The 27,924-nt window shown below is 42.8% G+C and overlaps 1 protein-coding gene across 1 annotated transcript in view; it reads right to left on the bottom strand.

Annotated features, from left to right (window-relative positions):
• The window catches only part of ADAM19 (ADAM metallopeptidase domain 19), a 451,105-nt gene that overhangs the window by 237,381 nt on the left and 185,800 nt on the right, over positions 1-27,924 (bottom strand). Inside the window, exons 7-9 of the mRNA XM_086931224.1 lie at positions 18,992-19,057; positions 11,004-11,075; positions 5,683-5,849 (exon numbers count right to left, since the gene is read on the bottom strand). Coding sequence (XP_086787350.1) covers positions 5,683-5,849; positions 11,004-11,075; positions 18,992-19,057 — 305 coding nt within the window. The remainder of the gene's footprint in view (positions 1-5,682; positions 5,850-11,003; positions 11,076-18,991; positions 19,058-27,924) is intronic.

The following is a 27,924-nucleotide window of genomic DNA, read 5'->3' as shown; positions in this document are numbered from 1 at the left end:
CGGGGATCCTCTTTTCAGGGTCCTCCTCTTCTTTGCAGTCAGGGGAATGTAAAGTTCTGGATTCAGAGGGCCCAACTGAATACTAAATTTAAGGGTGTTAGGGAAGGGAAAATTAGTGGCCAATGGGCTATATACCCTTGGGGTCACTACGCCCCGTATCTGACCCCTTCCTGTAGGAAGTGGGTATAGCCCTGTCCCAGTTTACTAAATTCTGCAATCACCAAGATGGGGGAATTTTCCTCAAATAGGGCACATCAGGCAGCTCACCTTAGGGGTGGGTCTGACCTGGGTGTGCTCCACACCTACTCGCATACTAGTTTCTCAACTGTCCTGGTGCCAAAGGGGCCTCCCACGTGGCCTGGTGCAAATGGGCCTCAGGGCAGGATGTGGCATCTCCCAGGTCTGGGAGATGATGGGGTTGCATATCAAAGGGGGTGGAGGCCTTTGAAGCCTCCGGCCTTGGTATGCTGATTGCTAGCTGTCCTGTTTGGAGGACGTGCAAACACCTCCTTCTAGAGCAGGCATTGTTCCTGACCTCTGAGAGTGGGGCTCTCACCTCCTAGGGGGTCACAAGTGTAGCTGTGGTGGTAAGCTGGACTGTACCAGTCAGCCAGCACACTTGTGGAATAGTAGTTTTCAAGGGATACTTCGAAGGTATCCTCTGGTTTCATGTATTAATAAATCCATAACTGGAATCAGTGTAGGTTCATTAAAAAGAGATGTTCTATACCAAACATCTTTGGGTTCAGTGAAGCCATCATGTAGCTGGGGAACGCGTGATCACCAGTGCCCAGTACATATACTTACGATGGCTTAACTATTCACTGGCGACATCTAAGAATCGACTTATACATAACAATAGCATATCTGTTCCTGCAGATATATCTACACATATAATATAAGTAGGGCTCCCGGTTTCATGGTATTTATTTTTTAACATTTCCATCTGTATTTATCCATATTTATTTTTGTCATCTTATCTGCATTTATCCACATTTATTTTTGTTGCAAGCAAAGGCAGATGCTGCAGCTAATATTTTTCCACATTTATGCACACTTGCACTCAGTTGTTATAGCTGTTTTTGAAATTGGAGCCTATGCTAAGTGCACTTCACATATCGGGAGCAAATGTGTTCTCTGACCTCTATGAAATGATGCATGAATTAGTGGTATTGATTTGGTCTCGTTTGCACAGCTGTATGAGAAAAAGTCAAAGCATTACTCCCTCTTTTACTTACATTTTATAAACCATCACAGAGAGTGTCTGCTTGAAGAATATCAGGTCATTCTTAGTGTGCGCTAGGAGACAACTTACCCCGTGAGACATTGTGAATCACCGAAATATCTAAAGAATCCTGCATATTTATCTGTACAGAATAATGGAGAATGGAGAATTCCTCAAATTAATGGATATTATGCAAAGCAAATATACCACACTATATAATTTTTTAGAATACCTTGTTTTATGTGATCTATAGAATAGCCGTTTTTTGCGTTTACAGCTCTTGAACTGAACTGCGACCCAAGTGGACCTGAGATTCTTGGCACCTTAACTCCACTGCTGATTTTACTGGGGTTGGACCCTTGTTGTTTGGCTGGTGCTTTTTTTGCGACCAAGGAATTTACTGTTTTGGACCACTGAAACAGGAGTTCTGGTCTCAGCCTACCAAATTGTTCAGAATGAACTTCGAGCCGAAGGTTGTTGAATCAGACAGCCAGACAAATCATAGCACAGCAAAGCTGCTACACAGTACACTCGTACAATCTCTATAAAAACCATGTGGTGAATACAAAGAGGTTCAAGTCCTGAGTGCTCCTAAACTAAAATCCAAAGAGATGCACCCAGGCGTTATGCTGATAGCTGTTGGAGGCCCCCGTGCCTAGCCCCCACTGACCTCCTTCACTCTCCCATACAACAAGAAACAAAAGGCTGCTGGGGCTGGAGACGATGTCCTGGGGTGTTTCCACTCCTCTTAATGGACATGGGCTGCTTGCACTGCCCAAACAATATAACTTGCTTGAGCACTGCAGTGAGGGGTGTTGCAGGGTCTCTGCAGACATGGCGCTCCCAGCTGCACTTGTTCACCCCTCTCCAGAGCGGCAGTTTAAGGCCAGCAGTTCCAGATTTCTTTTTGCAGTTCCTGTGCGCCTCAGACATGGATTTTACAGAGGAGCACAGAGTTTGCATAAACATTTGTTTTGTATGTATTTTTCTATATATAAATACAGACAAAAAACAAAAGGTTTTCCATCTGTATTTATATGCAAAATCTCAATTTAAACAGAAAACCGGGAGCCTTAGGTGTAATGCATCCTGCTTTAGGGCTGTAAGGCACGCTGTAGGAGTGGCTTACACATATTGCATGCAGTGTTTGCAGACATGGAACAGAGGAGGTGTGCCATGTCGTGTTTTTAGTTTTGTCTGCACCATATCAAGCAGCCTGCAATGGCAGTATGCATGAGTGTGGTGAGGGGTCTCTTAGGGTGGCCCAATACATGCTGCAGCCCTTAGGGACCCTCTTTAGTACCTACACACTAGGTATCAAGGTTACCATCTACTAGGGGCTCATAGGGTGCTAAAGGTATTACCAATTGAGGAACAATTGTACAGTTTTAGGGAAAGAGATTTGGCACTGGGTGGAAACCTGATTAGTAGCAACCCAGTACACATCTGTCAAAATTGCATAAATTAACGGGCAAAAAGGGGGGGAGAGGGTCACCATGTCAAAAAAGGGCACTTTCCTACTGTAGTTATCCCCCTCTATGTAAACTATAAACCAAACGAACACACTCATTGGATGATGTCATCAGTGATGTCATAAATGATATCACAGAACATATTGTGAGTGATGTAATATGTGAGGGCATAAGCATTGCACGGCAGGGGTGCAAGCTGTAGTTAGCTCTGCTAACTGTAACCAGTGAATTTCTGTGATTTTTTAGTTCACAACATTAATGCTCTCACTGGCATTCACCTAACTATAACATCACTTTAACTTTTGTTCTTTCAGTATATTTCTGAGGTTTTTGTTTAAAAAAGCTGACTTTTTTTTATTACACCTAACTATAAGGTTACTTGATGGTTACGGGGATTTCAGAGTATTCAGGCATTTATGAATATCTCGAAATGGTATGAGGGAGGATGCATCTTGGCAGGGCATTTGTACCACAATGGAAGCTTCCTGACTTTCGACGAGGCTCGGGATTACTTTCAGGTACCAGCAGGGCATTTCTTACAGTACGTGTACGGTCTGTGAGATGTGGACCACCTTCCCAGAGGAGCCACTGGAATTGCACATATTGGCAACACTGTTAGATCCCAGTTCTAGTAAGGCCCTGATATCCCGTATATACAAATCCCTTAAGGGAGACCGTTCAGTGGATTTATCAGTAGTCAGGAGAAAATGGGTTAAAGACTTACTCTTACCTCTGACTGACAGGGAATGGAAGAGAGCTCTGGAGCAGGTGGCTGAAGCAACAAATAATGCCAGATTCAAGCTTATCCAATTCAATTATTTGCATTGCACGTAACTGACCCCACAATGCCGTGCGCTGCTCACCCCCGCGGCTAGCCTCATCCTGTCCTCGATGCGGCACGCACCCTGCCACATTCCTTCATATGATATGGACTTGCACATGACTGTAGCAGTATTGGAACCAGATGGTATAGACTCTCCGTTCTGTTACAACGGAGTGAATGGAATTCTCTCTAAAGCAGTGTCTGTTGGGCTTATTCCCAACTCCAAAGAAGGGGACACATATACGTTTTACGTTTGCAATGTTAGGATTGGTTCTGGCAAAAAGACGAATTGCAATCAATTGGATCCGTTCAGCACCTCCTGCACCAGATAAATGGCGCTCAGATATGCCTGAATGGGGTGTGGTGGAAGAATGTTGCCTTAGGGCTGTGAGAGTTGCAGAAAATGCTAAAAGGGATCTGACTGAATGGGGACAGATGCTGATAGAAATGTCCTCGACGATAGCCCAGAGCCAAGACGTCTCTGAGCCCGCACAATCAATCACCCTTGACAGGTTGACACCTAGCATAGATAGTGCTAATGCCTCCTCCACACCTATGCCACATTAACATTGCCAGTTCGCCTGTCAATCTAGATAACGAGTGCTAGTACTGCTGTCCGCTGCTGGGGAGGGGGGATGTGGAGAGGGGTTTAATATTGTTGCTTTTTTATTGCGTCTCTATTAGGTTTGATATATATAAATATGTTAAAACACATTGCGATGTACAGTATATTACGAGGAGTGTGGAGCTGATGATGGGTAGCATGGATATTAGTAACACAAAAGTAGGACAGTTTTCCATGTAAAATGTGTGCTACATGTCAAAAATGTAATGCGATGCAATGTTGCTAATAAAACCAAGTTTTAAAAAAAACTAGAAGGATTCCTTTTTCAGTGAATATATATATATATATATATATTTATAATAATAATTGTAAAGCAATTTCTCCCCTTTTTTCATGAAAATAAATGTACTTTATTCCTTTAAGGAAGGGAGAACCATCCAATACCCCCCTTTTTCATTTTTTTCTTAATTTACATTTTTTTAATTTAGTGGTAAACCTCCCAAACCTCACCTTTTTTAACCTTAGCCCCCTGTACCCTTACTTATCCCCAAACCCCAAAACACCCCATGTGTGGTTAAAGCACCACATGTTAAATGATGTGTGGTAAAGACATTGTGTGGTAATGCCTGTGTCGGGAAGGCTGTTTCCTGTTTAAAATAAGCAGCATTCCACATTCATGCACAGACGGGGTGATCTTCAGTGGGTCTATATATGATGTGAGTAGCATGTCCAGTACTGTTTTTTGTTTGCATTCTAGTATTAATAGTGCAGTATTTCTATCAGAAAGCAAAGAACCAAAAACATGATTGGATAAGCAACTGACTAACAATAGGTCAACTTTAGATCCAGATTCCTGTGTGTTTTCGCTATAGTTCTAAACCTGGCATTGCCAGTGCCCTCCTGGCGAGCCAGCCCTATGCTGCTGAATGGTTCAGCAGGAGCAGGGGCGGCTCTAGGCTCATGGCGGCCCTGGGCAGGGAGCGTAGGTAGGGGGCCCCGTAAGAGGGGGTCTGGGCGGGGCGGAGCGCGTAGGCCAGTGAAGAGGGGGGGTCAGGGTGTTTGGAAGTGGAACAGAGCCCGAGGCCACCAAATCCCTGCCAGGGGCCGCCACTCAAATATGTATCCATCCTCAGAGGATTATTATATTAAGGATATATATTGGCATGGCGGCCCCGGGGTTTTGGCGGCCCTGTGCAGGTGCACAGCTTGCACATGCCTAAGGCTGCCCCTGGCAGGAGGCACAGCTCTGCACCACCCTGACCCACATCAGCTAATGGCAGACGAGCCAGCGGCTTTCCCGGTTTAGGATGAAGAGGCCTTGTGAGCGCTTCACGCCACTGACCCTTGCGGTGGTACCAGTGCGATTCTAGAATTACAAATGTGTGTGTGTAACAACAGGTAACGCTGCTCAGCAGTAGCAGCTCCTTCATGCAGTATGCATACCTATCCGGCTCTGCACCGTTAGTACAGCCATGAATCCAAGCAGCTCTATTAGGTAGAGGTGCTCTAAAATAAATCTCAAGGGTGGGTCCTGGAAAACACCCCCTCAAATTAAACATTGCCCCACTGCACCATTCCCACTGTACCCAAGTCTTACGTGATGAGCTGAGCGTTGTCATGTTTCTTGATAGACAGCAACTTCCGGCGCCAGGCAAGGAAAGACCAGAGAGTGGAGTAGGGGTTCTCGGTCACGTTGCACTTGTTGCCATCCGTCCAGATCTCGAGGCCCACCAGAGCCACTCGGACGTTCAGCGACTTGTAAAACTAAAAAGAGGGCAACACAAGAACAGAATATCATTGATGACGCCTAGGGAGGGGCGAGGCCAGGGATCGGGAGGTGTGGGGTGGAGGGCAGAACAAGAACACTGCAACAATCTCACCCTGGGTTTGTAAGGGGGGCCACCTTACGGGATGCGGTGCTTGCATGACCTTCAGATAAACAATACATGCCAAAGTAGCCACTTGTGCCGGTTTGTGTCTCTTTTGTAACGTAAACCGGCCCAGAATGTTAGCTACTCCCTTCTAAATAAGATTAAGGACAGATTAACAGCAGTTCCATCCAAATAAGCCACTATTTGTTATTTTCATAACTATCGGCTGTTATGCCTTTTTTGTTTTACACGAGGAACACAAGATGATGGGATGCCCAGAAAACTGCATAACACAAGATCAGCAGCCCCCTGGTAGCTCCATTGAGATGTCTTCGCGTATTACCACAAGTGCCTTATTCTGATGCTGCAGGTTTATGCTAAGTATTAAAGGCATAATAATAACGCCACTCAGCAGCATTCCTCGACGTACAATCATAGAGGACCAAGCAGTAGAAAATTCACAACAGAAGAACTGAGCCAGAAACATTCACAGGACAAGGCCTAGAACCAATAGGAATCAGCGCACGCTTTGGAGAGCGTTCACCTTATCATTGAACAGATTACAAACCAGGATAATTCCACTAATAACCGACCCATTCGATTGTGGCTGGAGGTGGTATTCTTGGGTTGGAGCAGGCATCTTTACTATGTAAAGCAGATTCTCATTTGGCAGAGTGGGCGGCTCTGCCCTAACCCCGGGGGGAGGCGGGCAAGCCCCAACAGCTCTGGCCCGCTGTGGGCAGGAAGTGTGAAGCTGGGAATAGACTTTCCAATTTCAGAGATTCCTCACATGCCAGAGGCCATATCTACAAGAAGAAGAGTGAGAGGAATTTATACACCACAAGGTCCCGGGCCGAAGCAGCTGTCCGTGGCTTTCAGGGTGCCCGGGCTGACCTGTTTCGGCCCCCATACTTCCAGTGTTGGACCAGCTGTTGCTTGGACTCAGGATTCGGCATGCTGGTCATGCAGCATGCAGCATAATGGTCAGAGCAAAGCATTCCGTTTCACTTACACTGACAACTGGGTATCTGACTGTTGCACGAAAAGAAAAAAATCAGTGAAAGCGGCTCAGAGCTGTAAATGCTAGGAAGCCATGTGACTGCCTGCACCACCTGATGCATCAGCCCCCAACCTCAAAACATGAGTTTCAGAAAGAAATACCTCTACTCACATGCTCCTGAATCTCAAAAAAGTCATGAGATATGCACAGAAGATATCTAGAGTACAAATGAAAGAGAGATAACCAGAGGGCTGCTGGACCCTATAAAGACTATCCCTAGGGAATCCGTTACCTCCACTTTCAGAAGGAAAATCCTCAAATGCTACTTGATGACAATCATGATGTGCAGTCAGAGAAGCAGAAGTTCCTGTTGGCGGGCTCAAAGCGGTGTGTGTCACAAGCAAGTAACCTTGACAGTGCTAGTTGGATTTATTGTTACTGATACAATGGTGCACACTGCAAGATAAATGGCCTTTTAGCACCCTGGGACAGAGAATCATACAAAGGCAACAGTAGGCTTTAACAATAAAAAGCACACTGACGTGCAGCTGGGAAGGTCATGCCACAGACGTATAGGTTCTCATCCGGTCCAGCAGAAGGTGTCTGGAACCACTCTAATATTCATTAAAAGGGAAGTCCCAAGATGTGGCGCCTCAGCTGCATATCTGCAATCTTCTTTGTTCTTAGCCAAGGCTTAGCAACCAAGAACAGTGTTGGGTGACTGGAATGAAGATTACGTATGGTTATATTTTATCATTCTGTTAATATACTACAGGGCCCTTAAGGCACCTGAAGGCTTGACAGAGTTGCGAAAATAAATCTCTTAACCATTGAAAATCAGTGCAGCCAAGCAGCTGTACTAAATGATTGTCCTCCAAATATATAGTGGCCATAATATGGTGTAGTTAGGAATATAAAGGTAAGTATAAAGTTACTGTTCTCGACTCACTATCTACACACCACATATTTGTTGAGTTAGGCCACGATTATACCCTGCTTCTCTGTAAGTGCAGTTCTGGTGGAGCAGAAAGGCGTGTTCAGTGTTCCTGCTCCAGTGGCAGCAGGTCTTGTACTGGGGCATGATCTCTACATTCAAGATGTCTCCCTCCTCTCTGCTTTGAAGTGCAGCATTCTCTAATAGGATAGTCCTTTCCTTAGACCTTCAAGAGAGACAAAGTTTTTATCTTTGGTACCTCAGGTGCCAGACTTTCCCTAACACAAAGTATGCCACATCCACATCCACTCTCAGTGGACTTCCGTCCAACCCACTAGGCCAATTGAAAGTTAGCACCAAACTTTTTGGAGGACTCAGACACTACAAACAGCCTTCCCGTCAGGTTCTCCATAATTCCACAGCAACCAATCTCCCAGAGAAGTCTCTTTCTCAGTTTGTGTTTTAGAAACCAGAGGATGTCTAGTAATTAGGGTGATTTTATTGGGCACAGGTCAGGCTTCCATGCTTTCAACATATACCACCAAAAGTGATTGCTCATCTGAGAAATATTAACCACATAAGTGGTGTCACCTTAGTGAGCCTTTTTGTTTTTTTAACTGAGTTTTATATAGCATGAGCTTGACCCAAAGGTATCTGGTATCTGAGCGCTTTACACGAGCATCAGTTGCGTTACATGAGGACACATTCATTTTTGTTAGACACAGGGAGATTAAGCGGTTTGCCCAGAATCACAGGATGTTACATATCCTTGCTGAGACTCGAACCCGGTTCCCCGGATTTGATGTCAACTGCCCTAGCCGTTAGGCCAACTCCTCTCCCAAGCCTATGCAAGGAGTCTACTCTACTGCATGTGAAAGGGTAGAGCATGTCCACAATTCTGGAATTGGATAATTCTGCAGCAGTTAAATGGGAGGTACCATGCAAGCAGCATCAAACAAATATGTTATTACAGAGCAGGATCCTAGATGCAAACAGTGAAACCACCACTCAGAGCATTAAAGGCAGTTCTGCTGCATGCCCATTTATGGTTCCTCTAACTGGAGATGGGACTAGGATCTTCAGCCAGGCCACAAGCCTTAAATGAACCCATCCCAGACTCACACTATCACCTATCCTTTATCACATCTACCTGTCTTAGTGGTTGATGTTTAAGGAAGGTCTCCTTTTGTACAACACCTTCAAACTGCCTGTAACTATGAGAGGTGTCTGCTAATGCCAGAGCCTGCTTTAGATCCATGCAATTTTGACTGGTGCGTTTGATAAAATGTAATTGAACTGTCCATTATTGTTCACAACCTTATAGGGAAATTCATGGCAGGAATGACCCATGTAAAATGAAATTTACATTACATTTAGCTTTCACCACTCCTAAAATGTTGAACGCACACTGTTCGCCACTAATTTCCCAAGATATTTTTCATGTATATGCTCCAAGCTCTCTGTAAAGTTATTCTGAATTAGAGATGGGTTAGATTAAAACTTCGCTTACGAATTTGCCCACAATTAGGAAACTCCACATCCTTTTTGGCCTCCCAAGTATGCTAATTTACTGAGGCAGAATGTCCCAGGTAAGACATCCTTCAGCAAAGAAATTTTGAGTGTGGATGCTGGACATTCACCACTGATGTAAGAGGTGTGGGAGAAAGGCCAGCTGATGTTTTTTGTAAATAACTTTTTATTGCACAAGGCTTGAATAATTTAGAAAATATACAAAGATGAGAGTCAGCCTACGATACAACTTTACACCCATATACTTTAAATCCCATCTAATTGATAGGATTTAAAGTTGGATTGTGAAATGTTGATTGAGTGTGCTTTATTATGAGCCTTAAAAAAATCCATATATATCCTTCACATAGAATAACATGGTGTGCACTGGAAATATGGAATTCAAAATATCGACATCGAAGTACAGTTTTTCTATACCTAACACCATATATATATATATATATATATATATATATATATATATATATATATATATATATATATATATTTTTTTTTTTTTTTTTACAAGGTACATAGATGTGGAGTTCGGAAAAATAAATCTATACTTCCTATATACATTTACCTTTCCATATTCAGTCCTTGATATTCTAGTCCCACGATATTCTGGGGGATGTTATTTAGTAGTACAACCCGTATTTGAGAAAAAAATGCATCTATAATGCATAGCTTTAATGTTTGGTCATAGCTTAGGGCCATACCCCTCTAAAAATATTCTTCTGGCTACGATCCTGGCAGTTAGCCCATGCCTGTTTTTCAAGGTCAAGAGCTTTCTTTATGCAAATATTTTGCTTCTCAGATCACATGCTGACCTGCTGGAACTGGCTTAGCCCAGACGAGGTAAGACTAGAATCTCCTTGCTCCTTTCAGTGGATGTAATTTCATCCTGGTACACACACTTGAGTATACAATGCTTTCTGCACTGAGCCAAATGGATGCAAGGGCAGGGGGGCAGGTGTAGAGAGAGAGATAGCACCACTGACAACCACTAAGCCTGTTCAACATCCTACAAAAGTAAAAACTATATACAATCAGGAGGGGCTTATATATAAATTCACTCAGGAGAAGACGTTAGGCTGTCTCCATATTGGAGTGCAGGTAAAATCACCTGCACTCAACAGCTTACTATCATCTGCTGCTAACCATTAGTTGTGTCATGGTCATGTTATGGGTAATAACACTAGAGATCCATGTTAAAAGGACTACCGCTTTGCATATACCACTATCACACAACAGTACTGTATGAATAAGGAACAGCAAAAATCATGCAGAATGCCTGTCAAGGTATTTGTGAAATGAGCCTCTTGTACAAGAAAACATACTGAGCCAGTCGGAATGAGACAATTAACAGCTGGATGACATGAACACTACATCAAAGACTTATGACCCTTCATCTTTATTGACTGATTATGGCATCCTCAACTGTGCACTGTATCAGTATACCAAAAAAACAGAGCTAATGGCCCTTGTTTAGCCTATTCACTGAAACTAACCAACATCTGGATTCACAATCTTTAGTGAGGGTGAGGGATTTTTGGGTTAAAAGTGATATATTTACAAGGCAAACACACCACAAATGGACTCACCTTGTCAATGTAGTTGGCAACTTCTACCATTTTCTGTTTTGTTCTCACAAGATCGTACTCATGTTTCTGAAACTGGAAAAGAGAGGCAGGTGAATAAGTGAGTAAGTCATTTGGCATTCCTGTTGGCCACAAAAAATTTTTTGGGTACACCACCGGCTCAAAGAGGGGGGTCAGTTGGTATAACCTCCCAAGAGACAGGTGATGGCCAATGGTGGTAGAGTGTCACAAACTACCCATCAATTTAGTTAGTGGGTGACTGATTTGCAGTGCTGTGAAAAAGGGTGTGTGAAAAAAGTGAGTGAAAGTATATAAAATTGGGTGAGGGAGCAGAAATAAGACAACTTTATTAGGTTCTATGCTCACTCCGCCAATGTAAAAAAAGCAGCATAGGTAGATTTAACAAATATCTACTCTGATATCAAGATGGTCAACATGTTTCAGCAATATACTAGGGACTATAGAGTCCATTGCTTTCATCAGGACCGGTGTATGTTGTAATGCTACTGCAAATAGTGAAGTGATGGATAAAAACAATGACTGAATATTCGCATTGCTGCAACATGAAAAAAGATCACCTGATGTTCTAGGTGTATTCCTTTGTTTGCAGAAGGTATATTCGTCACTACAAGACAAAAAGGGGGAAGACACAGACTAATACATGTAAAATGACCAAATACATATAGACTAAGCATCATGTTAGTATTACACATTGAGCTATAAATCATTGTTGATAATTTGATCACACATTGGTCTCACATTTACTACACATGTGGACATATAAATATGATGTTCTCATGTTGTTAAATTACTCCATCTTACCATTATAGTTAGAGCAAATAGCTCCACCCCGCCAGGCCACGGCTCAGGACACGAGGGATGTGTAATGTGTAATACTAACATGATGCTTAGTCTATATGTATGTGGTCATTTTACATGTATTAGTCTGTGTCTTCCCCCTTTTTGTCTTGTAGTGACGAATATACCTTCTGCAAACAAAGGAATACACCTAGAACATCAGGTGATCTTTTTTCATGTTGCAGCAATGCGAATATTCAGTCACTGTTTTTATCCATCACTTCACTATTTGCAGTAGCATTACAACATACACCGGTCCTGATGAATGCAATGGACTCTATAGTCCCTAGTATAATACTGAAACATGTTGACCATCTTGATATCAGAGTAGATATTTGTTAAATCTACCTATGCTGCTTTTTTAACATTGGCGGAGTGAGCATAGAACCTAATAAAGTTGTCTTATTTCTGCTCCCTCACCCAATTTTATATACTTTCACACACCCTTTCTCACAGCACTGCAAATCAGTCACCCACTAACTAAATTGATGGGTAGTTTGTGACACTCTACCACCATTGGCCATCACCTGTCTCTTGGGAGGTTATACCAACTGACCCCCCCTCTTTGAGCCGGTGGTGTACCAAAATTTTTTTTGTGGCCAACAGGAATGCCAAATGATGAAGGGCGGTTCCGTGTGGTGACTGATGGATATCCTGTGAGTGTTCACTGGTATCCACCAATATTCTTTATCACTGTTAGATGAGTTGACACTGTTCTGTTAGTTCAATGAACCACACATAGACCTTATAGACCCTCTGACACTTTTTGTTTTTCTGCACTTAGTTAGGGAATGTGTCTTTGTCTGGTCTTTAAAATCCCTCAGGCCCTCCTCCAACCTCTTTGTTCTTTCGTTAAGTGAGTAAGTTGCCTGGGCATAGACAGCAATAGGATTTAAAAGCTGACTGTTCCATGAGTGGGATCAGAGCAACACTGAAGTTACGGGAGTTGCTCAGCAAGCTCATGAGAAAGAATAGAAATTGTCAGGACACTATATTCAAAGGCAAATCACCAGGTTCTATGCACATCTACAGCTATACCATATACTTACACATATAAGCAGAGGTACCATATAGATACATACATAGGCAGCACTCTGCTGTCTTTTGGGCATGTTGGAGCTAAACATATGCCACATAAATAAATATAACGTTTGGGCGCAGGAGACTGTGAAATATGGAAAATAGTTCACAGTTCACACTGAAATATGAATTTCATCATTATATTTGCAGCCCCCAAGCCACACTGTATAGCTTTACCATTGCCAGGGCTATTAGGACTACTGCATAGAGGAGCAATTTATACAGCAAGGTTATCTAAAGTATAGAGGAAAAACAAAACTCTAGCAGTATTATTTTTATCCATTTAAGCTTCTAAGCTAGAAACTCTTGATGTCAATAGTTGATCAGGAAGAAAGGAAAGGTATAGTACAAATTTTAGGCTGTCGTTCTGTCCAATTTGGTGGATTACTCAAATTTACAGTTCTCCCCACAGCCTGTCATACAGGTAAGGAAGAGATGAAAATAGAAAAGGGCTTTCGCTCCCGCTCCACAACACCTGGTGCAGACCAAGAGACATTAGAAACAAATTCCAGCTTTGGCATAGATCCAAGTACAAGAGTAAATCCTTGTTAAGTGGCTCCCCCGAGTGATTACCCACACATTGCTCAAAAGCAGGCTCTTTTTCTCTTCCAATCCTCCCCTCAGGTTAAAGGAAGTGTCTATATGCCCCCACCTTTCCCCAGGGTGAGGGATATTTGATTTCCATCAAGACAGCTTTCAGCTGAAACCTTGTTAGTTGACATGCGGAATTGTCTAATAGCCAGGATGGGTGGTTGTGCTGCCCTCTGCGTAGTTTTTACCCTTTTGGTCTTCTGCCTTGCCAGTGGGTCCTACTCCCATCGCCTTGCCCAATGCTAATGGTGAAAGAGGTGGCTAATTCTTCCCTAGAAAGTGTGTTCTAAGTTAGCTCACAGCTGTGCCGGCAGCCTGTCTGCAACTGCAAACCAGGCATTGTCACAGCGGTCCCCTTCCAGGTTCCTCCTTCATCCTTAATAAAATGATGGTGAGGGATGACTGGCAAAGCTCGCAGTTGAAATGGTGCCGTGATCACAATTTAACCAGGGTGGCCGTTTACTGTACCAATCCTCCTTAATCCTCAATAAAAAATGAGTGTGAAAGAAAAGTAGGGCATGGAGCTGTGAACTGCCCCTGTATACTTTTATTTCATAAAAAAAATGAAATATCCATTGAGTGAGGCTGTGGAACGGAGGTAGAGAATCCTTCAAGATCTTGGGCAGGGAATAAAAACCCAAAGGAACAAACTAGAACAATATAACTTTACAAAAATAACGTTTTTTTTAGTCTTTCATATAGTATGAGAACCTTGGGAGCGAGTATGGAAAACATTTACAAATGCTTTAGAAGAGACGAACTATCCACTTTTGTTAACGTTGTTAATTCAGCGAACATTTTTTCATTTCTTCCAATGTTCCTGACAATCAGAAGAGATGTATAATATAGCTCTTCATTATTATATGTTTAATGCACTAGGAGTGTGAAAGGGGTCTGGGACAGCTAGCAGTTGGCCCAATGTGGTGTTCCCTGTTGCAAAGAGAACACCGAGAAAGCCATTTGATACCCTAATAAAACAATTTTTATTTTTTGAAAATGGGACAAATCACCTCATTCCTTTATTGCAATGTGTGACCATGGACATCCCTTTTAGAGCCTATGTGATTCCACTGCCACAAATTAGACCATTCCTGAGAGAGGAGATAGCCCCTCTTTATCAAGGTCTTGCCAGCTGCAGTGAGCTCCCGTAACAAGATGTGGGTGGAGCGGACCAACTGGATAGTGAAAAATAACACTTTCACCAGAAAGGTGTCATGCTCAAATTGGGTGGTGGTACTGGCTGCTGATTTCCCGCATGCCTAGACAGTGAGGCTGGATGGAGGCGGAGCCTCTCGGGTCTGAACTGGCAGAAGCCTACTCTCTTAGCCTCCCGGGGCTCAGGGGTCCCGAGGGAGGAAATCACAGACGGCTACCACCAGATAAGGGCTGCTGCAGGCAGCCGTACAGGTGGGGAGCTCCTAGGATTCCCAGTTTGACAAAGGGGTGTTCAGAGCCCGCAAAAGGTAATCCTAGAGATTATTATAGTCCTCTACCCTTGAAAATCCCCAAGTTCGACCCATCCACCGACTGGAGTGCACAAGGCTGTGCAAATTATTTTTTTTTATTTTTTTTTTTATTTGCATTTTAATGCGCACAGCTGCTCCAGCGAAGGAGCGTCCTGGCGCAGGGAAAGGAAAACACAACACAACACTAAGTCCAGTAACAAAAAAGCAGAACAGTAAAAGCAAGGAACATTTAAAACAGGAAGGTTTTCAGAGCCCTACGAAAAGATATTAGGTCGTTCGAGAGGCGGATTTCCAAGGGGAGCGCATTCCAGAGGGTTGCAGCTTTCACGCGGAAGGAGCGACCCCCCATCCGACTAAGTCTAAAACGGGGGACGACCACCAAGGACTGACCAAGGGATCGTAGAGAGCGGGTTGGAACATAGGGAGAGATCAGTGTATTGAGTATCCTGGGTGCCAACTCTCTCAGAATTTTAAAAACAAGGCAAAGAGCCTTGAATTGGATACGCTTGCTTATCGGGAGCCAGTGCAGGGACCGCAGAGTGTTAGAGGTAGGGCACGTTCGAGGCAGACCAACCACCGCCCTAGCCGCCGCGTTTTGGACTCGCTGTAAACGAAGAATCTCGGCTTGGTTCGCTCCTAAAAGGAGTGAACTGGCGTAATCCAACCGCGAGATGATCATTGCTTGAATGACCAGCTGTCTTGTAGGAGCATCAAAAAATCGCAGCAGGGGTCTTAGCCCGCGTAATACTCCAAAACAGCAGGCCGCCACTCTCTTCGTGTGAGTCACAAAGCTTAGCGTGTGGTCAAGCCATACTCCCAGATTCCTGAGTTCCAGGACGGGGGCCGGCGCTGATCCCAGCTCCGGAGGCCACCATTAGTCCCCCCAGTGGTCCGCTTCCCTTCCAACGATCATCACCTCTGTTTTTGTCGCGTTCAGTTGGAGACAGTTGTTTGTTCATCCAGCTGGCCACCTCTCTCAGTCCACTTCGACACCTGGGGGCATCCTGCTTGGCATCCCCGCTGATCGTAACCGCCAACTGAGTGTCATCAGCATAGGAGACCATGGTTAGGCCCCATTGCCTGACGACCTCAGCCAGCGGCTGCACGTACAGATTAAAAAGCGTGGGACTCAGCGAGGAGCCCTGAGGGACCCCCAGGTCCAAAGGATGGTACTTGGACTGAAATGGAGGGGTGGCAACGCAGAAGGAGCGATCACTGAGGAAGGAGCGGAACCACTGCAGAGCTGAACCACAAATGCCAATGTCCTGCAGGCGGTGTAGCAAGATGCGATGGGAAACAGTGTCAAAGGCAGCGCTCAGATCTAATAAAATAAGCGCTGCCGTTTGACCTGCATCGAGCACACTCCGCAAATGCTCAACCATTGCCAGAAGGGCCGTCTCAGTGCTGTGGCCAGCACGAAACCCATTCTGCGTGGGATCCAGGACATTCACTAGGAACTATAATGGGAAATGGGAACTATAATGGATTCCCTTCTCCCAGGATGAGCAGACAGTCAATTCATGTTGACGACAAGTCATGTGTTTTCTGATGGAGTGTCGGGTATCAGCATGGGGGTGCTGGAAAAGAGATTTGATGTGTGAAGTGGCGTCTTGAGACCCTCATGGGTGAGTAGCCCCTCTTTACAAACCTCTGATTGATTGATTCAATGGTACGCTTCCCTGCTCTCTCACCATGCTCTGGTTGCCTCCCATAGCTGAAAGATAATCCTTTGCAACTTAATGTGAATGCACGGGCGTCAGTGCTCCAGTTGGAGTAGCAAATGTGCATCTTTCCACTTAAAATGTTCCAGAGAATAGCAAGGAGGGAGAGAGATGGTGGCCTCCAACTTTTACCTTTCCGCCTTTCAAGTTGCGAAAACTGACAGAAGTCACACTAGTCATAGTAAAATGACTGGATGATTTTGCTATTGTGTATTGTGTATTGCAGCCGTCTAATGCCCAAGAAAATGTGTTGGTTAGGAATTCACCCTTAAAGTGATCCTGCACCGTATTCTGGATCATTAATGTTTTATCGCTCACAATTTAGGTTGATTTCTAGGTCTTCGGTTATGTATTCGTCATCCAGGTCTCTCTGCGCTCGTCATTCAATTGCATATCATTGTGACTGGGAAATGCTGGCACAAGGAGGTTAGCTGTATTTGAAGGTTCTTGATATGACATCATTAAATGCAGTATGCTGTATTACTACAGCATACTGCATTTAAATTTCTTTTTTTGCCAGCATTAAGTTTGTTGTGCTATAGTTAGGGTTACTCGCTTTACGGTGTCACAAGGAACTGCTGTATATGAGGTTTTTGCTCTACAATGTCAGTGACAATCACTGCAGAAATGGTCACTGTCTGTACAGTAAAAATAGAAATCGCTGTAAATAGGGTTTAAATAGGGTTTTCTTTACAGAATGACTAACGGTTGCTCAACATTTAGTTTATCTCTTTCGGACACCTAACAGGCCCACCTCTTCCCAACCTCCCCCTCCCGCCCCCCAAAAAAAGTTGCATATGTTTGAGAAACCATAACAAAAACAGATAAAAAGCAAAGAACATAATGAAATGAGGTTAGTGGAAAATTGAGGTGGTGTGGCAAAGCTTGCCCATAAATTCTGGCTTTTTCTTCTATCAACTTGATGTTTTATTGTAGTAGACACCCTAAGTACAACGAGTATGCCCAGACCCTGGTCTCGTGCTCACTGGGCTCAAGTTATACCTCACTGATGAGACTTAAATCAGGTCAAAACAGGTCTGGGATTGCTTGTGGTCACATCTGGAGGGAACTTTGCTTGATAGTTTGGGCTACACTGTTCCCACTGGAGCAGGACTGAGGCTGATGTGCAAAGGCAGGTCTCTGTCTAGAATGGCGCAGTGGGCGAAAAACAATGATCTGGAAAATGGTCCTAAGTAATCGCTAGTGGCTGAGATGAATTCAAGCATCCCTTCTGTCACCTTTTTGTTGTTTGTACGAATTCAACTGGCCAACAAGTCCAGCTCATGATAGAGCAGGCCCCTCTAAGAGCATCTTACTGATTGGCCATAGGAGTTAGTGAAAAACGCTGGGGCTTAGAAACATTAGTTCCCCAAGAATAGAAGTTTGGAAGGGGCAGGAGATAAAACCAATTTATTTCTGCACCTGTAGTTTGTAAGCAAATACAGTACTGGGACTACAGTCACCCTTTCTCAGTTTCAACAGGACTCCGGCTTCAGAGTATAGGACTCATACTAGACTAGAGACAGCAGAACCAGGAATCCAAGATAAATTGGATTTTCCCCATACTGAAGCCATATGGAGATATATAATTTAACTACAGTGACACCATGCAGTAGTGAAAGGCACTGAAGAATACAGGATAGCAGAGCGCAGATATTCCGGCGCTATTTGCACGCTCTCAAAAATGGGTTCTAGATCTATTTCAAGATAATTCCACACAGCTTGGAAAATACTATCCTCCCTTTATTTGAAGGCTTCGGAATACACGTTTAAAGGAAATGTGTGTTCTTTTTCTAATGGATTGTGAGATTTATTTACCTAAAATGCGTACAGTCTTATGCTTAATGATGAAGGGAAAGGAACTTTTGCAATGCTTCAACTGTGAAGATGATTGACTTTGCCCCAGTCTTTCTTTTCTCTAAGACTCGACCATTGATGTGGGTTGGAGAAGTGATATGACATAGAATCTACCACCAAAATGAATAAACCCTACACTCTATGTTAGATTTAGTGAACATTGAAGGTGGCTCTAGAATTGCGGACAATGTGAAATAAGTGAAATTGTGTAGAGAGAATGGCTGCTAAGGGTGTGTGATTGCAAATCTATTCTTTGGCCAGTATTCTAAAATATAAACTTTTGCCATGCCTAAAGCAATTGAGACATTTTAAAAGAGTGATGTTTACTTCTTGTGCTTCTGTCAACAAACATGTAGTTTTCAGGGCGCTGTACTGCCAACACATGACAGTTATTGATGGATGGGAATATCATTCTTACCTCAGCATAATCAGCCACCAGGTAAAGCTCCACATATTTCCAGTTGTCAAAATCCTCCCTTCTCACCTATAAGAAAGGAATTAAGATCAATTACTAAGATCACAGAATTTTGCATAGAGTGTGAGAACATCAAAAGTGAGGTATGCCTTAAAATAATACCCATCAATGGATGTCAATCATAACACATGGGGGTAAACAGGATAACACACATAGATGCTGGCAAGAACCATTAAATGGAACATTTTGAATGGGACTGATAAAAGGTAGGGAACATATAATCCCTCGAAAAAGTAATCATAAGGTAATTTGATTCATACAAGTAATTTCCATTGGAGAATTCTCCCCTCATGAATTACCAAAGCAATATTGCAATACTATGATGGTAATACTGCTGATGAGGCATGGCAGTTCTGGACAGGGAAAACTTACAACGTTCGTATGCTCAGCATACATTCCTTTGAATAAGGTGACTGGTTTGTTGCAATAGAGAAATACATCCTAGTTAATGAAAATACAGATAGGCCAACTTAACAGAGTGGTCAACGAGCATGAAAATGTGCCAATAGAGTTCAACCCATACAGGAAGCAATCCACAGAACACATGGAGAACCTCGCCCAGTGGGCAAGAAAGATACCAGGTTAGGCGGGACTTTCATCCAAATGCTCTTCAACGTCAATCTAACTTTGCCTACACCAAACTCCTACTTTCTTACCAATAAAGGTTGTGTCCCAGGTAGTCAATGACACACTTCACTTCACCTACAGAGGAGGCTCCTGCTTCCTTATGCTGCTGAACCGGGCAGCTTTTGTTACTGTTAAACATGAGACTCGCCTCCAGATGGTCCTTGCTCTATATCACTTGCAGGGTTACACGAGGCTCAACGTGCACCCATTCTCTTTAATAATTTTAATAATTACCAGTTCACCTGCTAACCCTAAGAGCCGTTATGGCCCTGTACACAAAAAATCTGGATTCAAGTAAAACTAGAAGATGACAACATCTTAACTGACAAAAAACACATCAAGGGTTGAAAACAAGAATGTGTCCTGATGCAGATATTAGAACTGTATTAAAAAACAGGGATCTTGCTGACTAAATGCGAGTAATCAACCATTATATATAAGTCACGATGTAGATGATACAGTTGTGCTGGACCAAATTTGGGGGTGGCCTCCAAAATACTTGCTTTGGGGAAATACTGTTGAATGAAAAGGCTGGTGTTCGACCATGACAAAACAAATATAGCAGCTCTAGCAAACCACACTAGCTCTAATTATGTATGGGAAACTCTGGAGAAACAAAATAAAATGCCTTGAAGATCTTGGGATCATATTTCAACCAAGGCACACCTTGGTTCAGTGGAATTTGTTTGAGGCAAGTGGTTCAACCAAGGCACTCCATGATGCACTGGAAAATAAGGGGCTCATTAGGATGGCGGACGGACCTGCATCCATCCGTCACCCCAGAGGAGGAGGGATCGTCCGCAGGGGCAGCAGCGGCCCCTCCGTGCAAATTAGGATGTGACCGTCACCCTGGCGGTCACATCCTGTATTTTTAACATTGCGGCGGGTGCTGCTTGAAGCAGCACACGCCGCAATGTTAAAAACACCATGTTTTCCTTTGCGTGCACGAAGCTGCAGGCACCGCATGGTGCCTGCCGCTTCATGAACGCAAAGTCAGGGGGTACCATAGGTACCCCCCAGAGCTTTTCTGCCGGGGTCGGAAGCCGACCGCGGCGGAAAAGCGGCAGACGGAAAAAAGATCCCCCAGCCATCCTAATCTGGCGGGGGTCTTTTTTCAGTCCGCAGCGGTTAAACTGCATCTCCGGGCCGGCGGTGGCTTCTGCCGGCCCGGAGGATGCGGATTAACCTCAATCCTAATGAGCCCCTAAGATTGTGGAACCAACAGTTGCATTTTATAAAATACACCGAGATCAGGCAGGTCTTCAATGAAGTAACTGATTCAAGTTATAAAAGCAAAGTTCCTGCCAACTTTATCCTATGGGCCGAAAGACTTCCTATGAGAACATTCCAGCTGGCTGCATGAAACAAAAAACAATTTAGTTAGCTCAGTGCTCCGACTTTCACGATCTATGAGCCAGGGCCAAATCCGATCGGAATTCAAGCTGCGAGAGCAACCTGTAATCCAGAACACGGCAATCCTTAAACATGGGTTCAGACTGCAGCATATTGATGAGGGAAATGAAATAGGTTTTAATGCGAGAATTTGAATCCTCTTTTTATGAAAAAGCAACACCATGACACAAAACAACAAACAGATAAAATACAGACGGCTTGGGAGCATGGTCAACCTTATTCGTGCTTTAAAGAATAAAAATAAAACAGAGTGCTGTATTATGGACTGCAAATGATCTGCCCCTCAGATCACACAGCAGTCTCTGTATATCTAGTTATGACTCCATACAACCCGATGCTTTCCAACATCTGGCCCTATCACTGGAGTTAAAACTGCAGTAACTCTGGGGCATATTAGCAAGGGCGTCTTCGCCGCTTTAGCTGCGCTTTTTGCAGCTAAAGCGGCGATATTTTAATCGCCCTATCAGCAACTTGTTGCTAACAGCTGTTAGCGACAGCTTTCTGGCGAAAGCGACTGAAGTGGGGCCCGGTTAGCATGTCAGCGATATTTATCGCTAATGACATGCAAAGTAGGCGTTCCTGACCAAAAGACCATGGAAACAGGGGCTAACAGGCCTAATGCCTATTAGCAGTGAGGACCCGGCCCCGGCTAACGATGAAAAAAGTTGCGCTAACCGGGGTTATCGCAGGAATTTTTACACCTGTTTAATTCCTGACTTAGCCATTGTCCTCAATGGGAGGTGATTCTAAGGCTGAATCCCCCCTGCCTATTAGCAAGCTTTACATTAGCGATTAAAATTTTATTGCCATTTCACTTGTATTTTTCGGTGGATTTTGCCGCTATCGCTGGATTTTCTATCGCATTGGGGCTACACGTTGGTAATAACGTGCTATCTCTGCAATAGGATCCAGCGATAGACGGCGATAAAACAATATGCGCTAAGCGCAATTTGCAATATTTATCGCACGCTCTTGCTAAGATGCCCCTCTGTTTCCATTTTGGGCTCTTTGACCTAGGTGAATTTCTGCAAATATGACATATAAATTAACAGCAAGAAGACAGTTGCCGTTTCTGTGGATGTAGATAAGAATGGTTGGCACATCTTATCTGTTGCTCTCCTACTTTCTCCATTGACGGCAAAATGGCTGATACCGCTTGTAAGTTTGCTCGGCCTCCAGTCGTGCAAGGACACGATTCTTTTATGTTTTAGCTGCCCTGATGGACGTTTATTGAGTGAGTTTGTGAAACTGGTGAAGATAATAATTATACACCTGGACCAGTTGGAGAGTAGATTATAGCGAATGCAGCGGGGTGTCATTTTCCAAGGGTATGTGAGCAACATATCCGGATGTATTGTAGAGGGGATTCGGAAGAGACATGACAATGTAAAAAGTTGTCTAGGCGCTTAAAAAAAGTTACTGTTTTTATTGCGGATTAGTTGGCAAGGTTTAAATTAACTGTCAATAAAAACATTACTTAAACTAAATCATCTGCTAGCCACTGAAGATAGTGCGGTCTATCAATTTATAAACCAGGGTGTTCTGCACATAATATTTGCTAAGTAAGAATTTGTTTCACTCTCAACCAATTCCGGTTGTCTTCAAATTAAATTCACCAAAAAAAAGGCACTGCCGCCAAAAAGCCAAACAATCGTGGCTATCTGACACAAACCTAGAGGGTTCACAAACACACATAAACTGTGATATCAGTAGAAAGCTACATTAAACAGACCATTGGCAAAGGACCACAGGACCAAGAAGACACAAACAACTTAATTCCAAACCTTTACTCCCCTAGACAAGTCTGCATCATTGTTTAACTTCTCATACTGTCCTTCATTGATAGCAGGACTGCCACGTCGATTGACTTCACACTTTCACTATCAAAGTCCCGCCCCTTGTTCACATATTACACTGGCTTCCATTGACAACTTATGCCAACTTTAAACGACTTTATTTTTGGTGAAGCCTTCAACACCAGCAAAACGAACTATGTATATATATATTTACAGGAACCTCCCTCCATATTTACATATATGTATGCATGTATGTAGCATTTCCATAGTGCAAATCTGGCTAAAAGGAGTAATGTACTGTGCCAAAGGCAAGGATACAAGTGCATCACAAAGTAGTATTCTTCAAAGAGGTGTGTCTTCAAAACTCCTGGGAGAATAATTGGACAAAGCCAGTTGCCTTGTGTTTTTCCCCTTACACTTCTTAGTTTCCAGTGATGGAGTCCATGTTATGGGTCCGCTGAGAACCAGACAGTGAGCTTGTTAGCCAGACAGATAGTCGGTGCAGGTCCTGATGACTTTGTAAATGATGCAGCTGGTTTTGAAGTTGGTGTGGAGTGGCAGCGGAAGCCAGTAGATTTCTTTCAGGATGGGGGTGAAGTGATCATATTTCTTCAGGGGCTGGATAAGAACTGCTGCAGCTTGTAGGATGCTCTTAACGGAGAAACTGTGGAGTTTGGAGGATTATGGAGAAAGGTGTTTCCACCAACCAGGTGCAAGAGGACAAGGCCCTGAACAGCAGTTCTGAAGTCTCTTTCTGGGAGAAACAGTTTCACTTTCGCAAGAGGAGAAAGCAGGTAGCAGGAAATGTTTGTTTTCCTTGCAATGTGTACCGTGAGAGTGTGAAGTTGGTGTCTATGGCAAATCCAAGTGTCTTGAATTTGGTTGAAAGGTGGGGTTCTAAGCTGTCAAGGTTCATGTGATTGAGCCAGTTGTGCACTACATCTTCCTTGTTGTTGTTGGCAACCAGGAATTCTGTCTGGGTCGGGTTAAGCTTTATTTAGGGACTGGACATACAGGCCTAGTTGAGGATTGAGAAAGTAGTGATTGAGGTAATGGATGTCTGGATTGGAGTACTTGTACATAGAGGAACAGGGGTTCTGTCTCAAGGGCATCCTGGCCAGAACCAAAGAGGTTATTCTCTTCTCTTTGTCTGTCCTTCACTGGGGACACCCAGGCAGTGGGACACCATGGGGAGTTCATTGAAGCAGGGAGAAGACTGGAAGTGATGTCATATCCTGAAGAGGCGGATGCTAGGAAAAACAGTGATGTCACTCCTTTTAGAGGTGGATGATAGAGTATGAAGACCACTTGTCTGGCTTCTTCTTTTAAATATGGTTTGGTAGGAAACTAGTGATGTCACTTCCTGAAGGAAGAAGTGTGTGCGTGGAAAAGGAGCAATGTCAATTTCTGAATGCTGGAAAATGCAACAATTTCACTTTCAGTGAAGAAGGATGATAGAGAATGAAGTCCACTTGCCTGGCTTCTTCTTTTAAAGATGGTCTGTGATGTCACTTCCTGAAGAGGTGAGGGCAGAAGTACTACTCTCTATTTTTGAGGTGTGCACACTTTTACTTGGACCTAAGGTGGTCCTATTCTTCAGTTCATCATTGTTCAATAAAAATCCATGAAAAAACGTTTTTTCTGAGGCATCTTCCAATGCAATATCTTTTATTTAATGATTTTTCTCATTAAACTCATATTTTCAAATATTTGCAGATTTCATTGTTTAAAGCATTTCACATCAACCCAATGCATTTCGGGTACAAACGGACCCTTCCTCGGGGGTCTCTATGGAAAAACAAAAAAACAATTTTGAGCCCAAAGCTGTGTTCACAAATGTATATAAACTAAATAATTGCATGGTGCAACGCGCTACACGATTTTAACTCAACATTTTAAAGATTTGTGTAGCATACAAATATATGCAAAGCAAACGTGGTTACCCCTCAATGATTTCAAGACTCTTGGTTGTGGATTAGTGCACATTGCGTACAATCAGTAAGAAAATATTTATAGTCTTACACTAGCAATAAATGATGACGATCCCAGCCTGACTCGATCATTCTGACAAACGAAATACATTTAAATAGTCTAAAGAAACTGTCTTTCAAGCATTTTCAGGTCGGAACGACTCGCGTTCCGTGTCAGTTACTTACAGAAATGCTCACTCGCGTACCGCTTCTCTTTTCCACCAATGCCGGTCTAGCTAAGATAGCGTGAATGATTCTTAGCTCTTATTTACATGCTCATTGGCTGGTTATGCGGTCACATGACCGCAATGGTTCAAAATATACGAAAATAATGCGAGCAGAGTTGTAATATTCCCGTATCACGCAAAACAAAAAAACATTAATACATTATAAAAATAGCTTCAAATACCTTAAAGAAAATGGTATACATAAACATTGTGTGACAAGTAACTATTATCACGGTAATGACGTGTCGGCCATGTTGGAATGGGATGTAACCAAGGTACACAATACATATTATCATGATGTTTAACATGTTGATCGTTTAGTAATCAGATGTAGCCACGGATCAACACTGTCAACCGAGGTCAATACAGGACAAGCAAAATGACTTCCTGTTAATTTATAAAAAACATGCTAATTCCAGTCTGTCATTGAGCCCATACGGTTGGAGGCTCCCCATCTTTTTTATCCAAAAATATTCTGCTCTTAGTCTCATTTTATGTGTGTCCATGTCTGGGCGTGTTTCAATCACCTCAAGTATGGTAAAGCGTAACTGAGAGATGTTATGTCCTGTTTCTGCCCAGTGTGCTGCCACTGTGGATTTCAAATTTTTTAGCCGAATGTTACTCTTATGTTCTGTTATTCTTATCTTAATTTTTCGTTCTGTTTGCCCAACGTATAATTTACCACAAGGGCATTTAATGCCATAAATCACACCTTTGGTGTCGCAAGTGCTTGAATGTTTTAATGGAATTATTTGCCCAGTTCTAGGATGTGTGAAGGACGACCCTGTTATTACATTGTTACAATGCGTACAGTTCTCACACTTTCGCATTCCTTTGTGGATTGTCTTGCTTTGATTCATTTCTTTCTTCTTCAGCAATTCTTTTAAATTTTTAGATCTGTTGTAGGCAAATGTTATGCGTTCTGCGAACAAAGGTTGAAGATCAGGTTCTTGAATAATGATAGGCCAATGTTTTCTCATGATATTAGTGATTTGAGGTGACTGCATAGAATGTTTTAGAACACACACTGTAAGTTTTTGGTTAGATTTGTCCTTTTTTGTCAATAAAGACTCTCTCGTCATGGCCATGACTTTGGTTTTTGACTCTTGTAGTAATTTATTTGGATATCCTCGTTTTTCAAATTTTTTGATCTGTCTGTCGATAGTGTCTGAAACCTCATTGGAATCCGATGTGATCCTTTTATAGCGGATGAACTGGGATATTGGTAAATGACTCTTGAGAGTATGATGATGAAAGCTCGAATAGTGTAATCTGCTGTTGCGGTCAGTTTCTTTCATATGTACATTCGTGCATATTTGACCCTGTTTTATAGAAACGTTTACATCCAAAAAAGATAGTTGATGCTGATCAATCTCATGTGTAAACTTAATTCTTTCATGTTTCAAGTTCAATGTCTCAATGTTTGCTTCCAGTTCTTCCTTCTTGCCTCTCCACATGATGAAAATATCATCTATATAGCGTACGACGGTGCTCCAGTATCTTTTACTACCGCATTCCTAAGTATTTTACAGAATGTTGAGATTCCAAAAAATGAAGAGATATGGCTTAGTTCAATTGATGTAACTGCACTGTACACCTCAATCCCTCACAACGAAGGATTAGAAGCAATGGAGTGGTGTCTACTACAGAATGAAATTGAGGGACCAGAAAAAATTTTTTTGATGGAAATCTTACATTTTGCGCTTTTTCACAGCTACTTGGAATGGGAACAAGAGTACTATGCACAATGCAGTGGGACCAGCATGGGCTTTGCTGGAGCACCGTCGTACGCGAATATTTTTATGTCCAAATTTGAGAGCGATCATATACTTGACAACCCAGATTGGAAAACAGGACTACTGGTCTATAAACGCTATATAGATGATATTTTCATCATGTGGAGAGGCAAGAAGGAAGAACTGGAAGCAAACATTGAGACATTGAACTTGAAACATGAAAGTATTAACTTTACACATGAGATTGATCAGCATCAACTATCTTTTTTGGATGTAAAAGTTTCTATAAAACAGGGTCAAATATGCACGAATGTACATATGAAAGAAACTGACCGCAACAGCGGATTACACTATTCGAGCTTTCATCATCATGCTCTCAAGAGTCATTTACCAATATCCCAGTTCATCCGCTATAAAAGGATCACATCGGATTCCAATGAGGTTTCAGACACTATCGACAGACAGATCAAAAAATTTGAAAAACGAGGATATCCAAATAAATTACTACAAGAGTCAAAAACCAAAGTCATGGCCATGACGAGAGAGTCTTTATTGACAAAAAAGGACAAATCTAACCAAAAACTTACAGTGTGTGTTCTAAAACATTCTATGCAGTCACCTCAAATCACTAATATCATGAGAAAACATTGGCCTATCATTATTCAAGAACCTGATCTTCAACCTTTGTTCGCAGAACGCATAACATTTGCCTACAACAGATCTAAAAATTTAAAAGAATTGCTGAAGAAGAAAGAAATGAATCAAAGCAAGACAATCCACAAAGGAATGCGAAAGTGTGAGAACTGTACGCATTGTAACAATGTAATAACAGGGTCGTCCTTCACACATCCTAGAACTGGGCAAATAATTCCATTAAAACATTCAAGCACTTGCGACACCAAAGGTGTGATTTATGGCATTAAATGCCCTTGTGGTAAATTATACGTTGGGCAAACAGAACGAAAAATTAAGATAAGAATAACAGAACATAAGAGTAACATTCGGCTAAAAATTTTGAAATCCACAGTGGCAGCACACTGGGCAGAAACAGGACATAACATCTCTCAGTTACGCTTTACCATACTTGAGGTGATTGAAACACGCCCA

This window comes from Lissotriton vulgaris, chromosome 7, assembly GCF_964263255.1.
Source record: "Lissotriton vulgaris chromosome 7, aLisVul1.2, whole genome shotgun sequence".
Classification (NCBI taxonomy): Eukaryota; Metazoa; Chordata; class Amphibia; order Caudata; family Salamandridae; genus Lissotriton; species Lissotriton vulgaris.
Note: the sequence above shows the minus strand (reverse complement) of the source record. Positions and strands in the feature narration are given on the sequence as shown.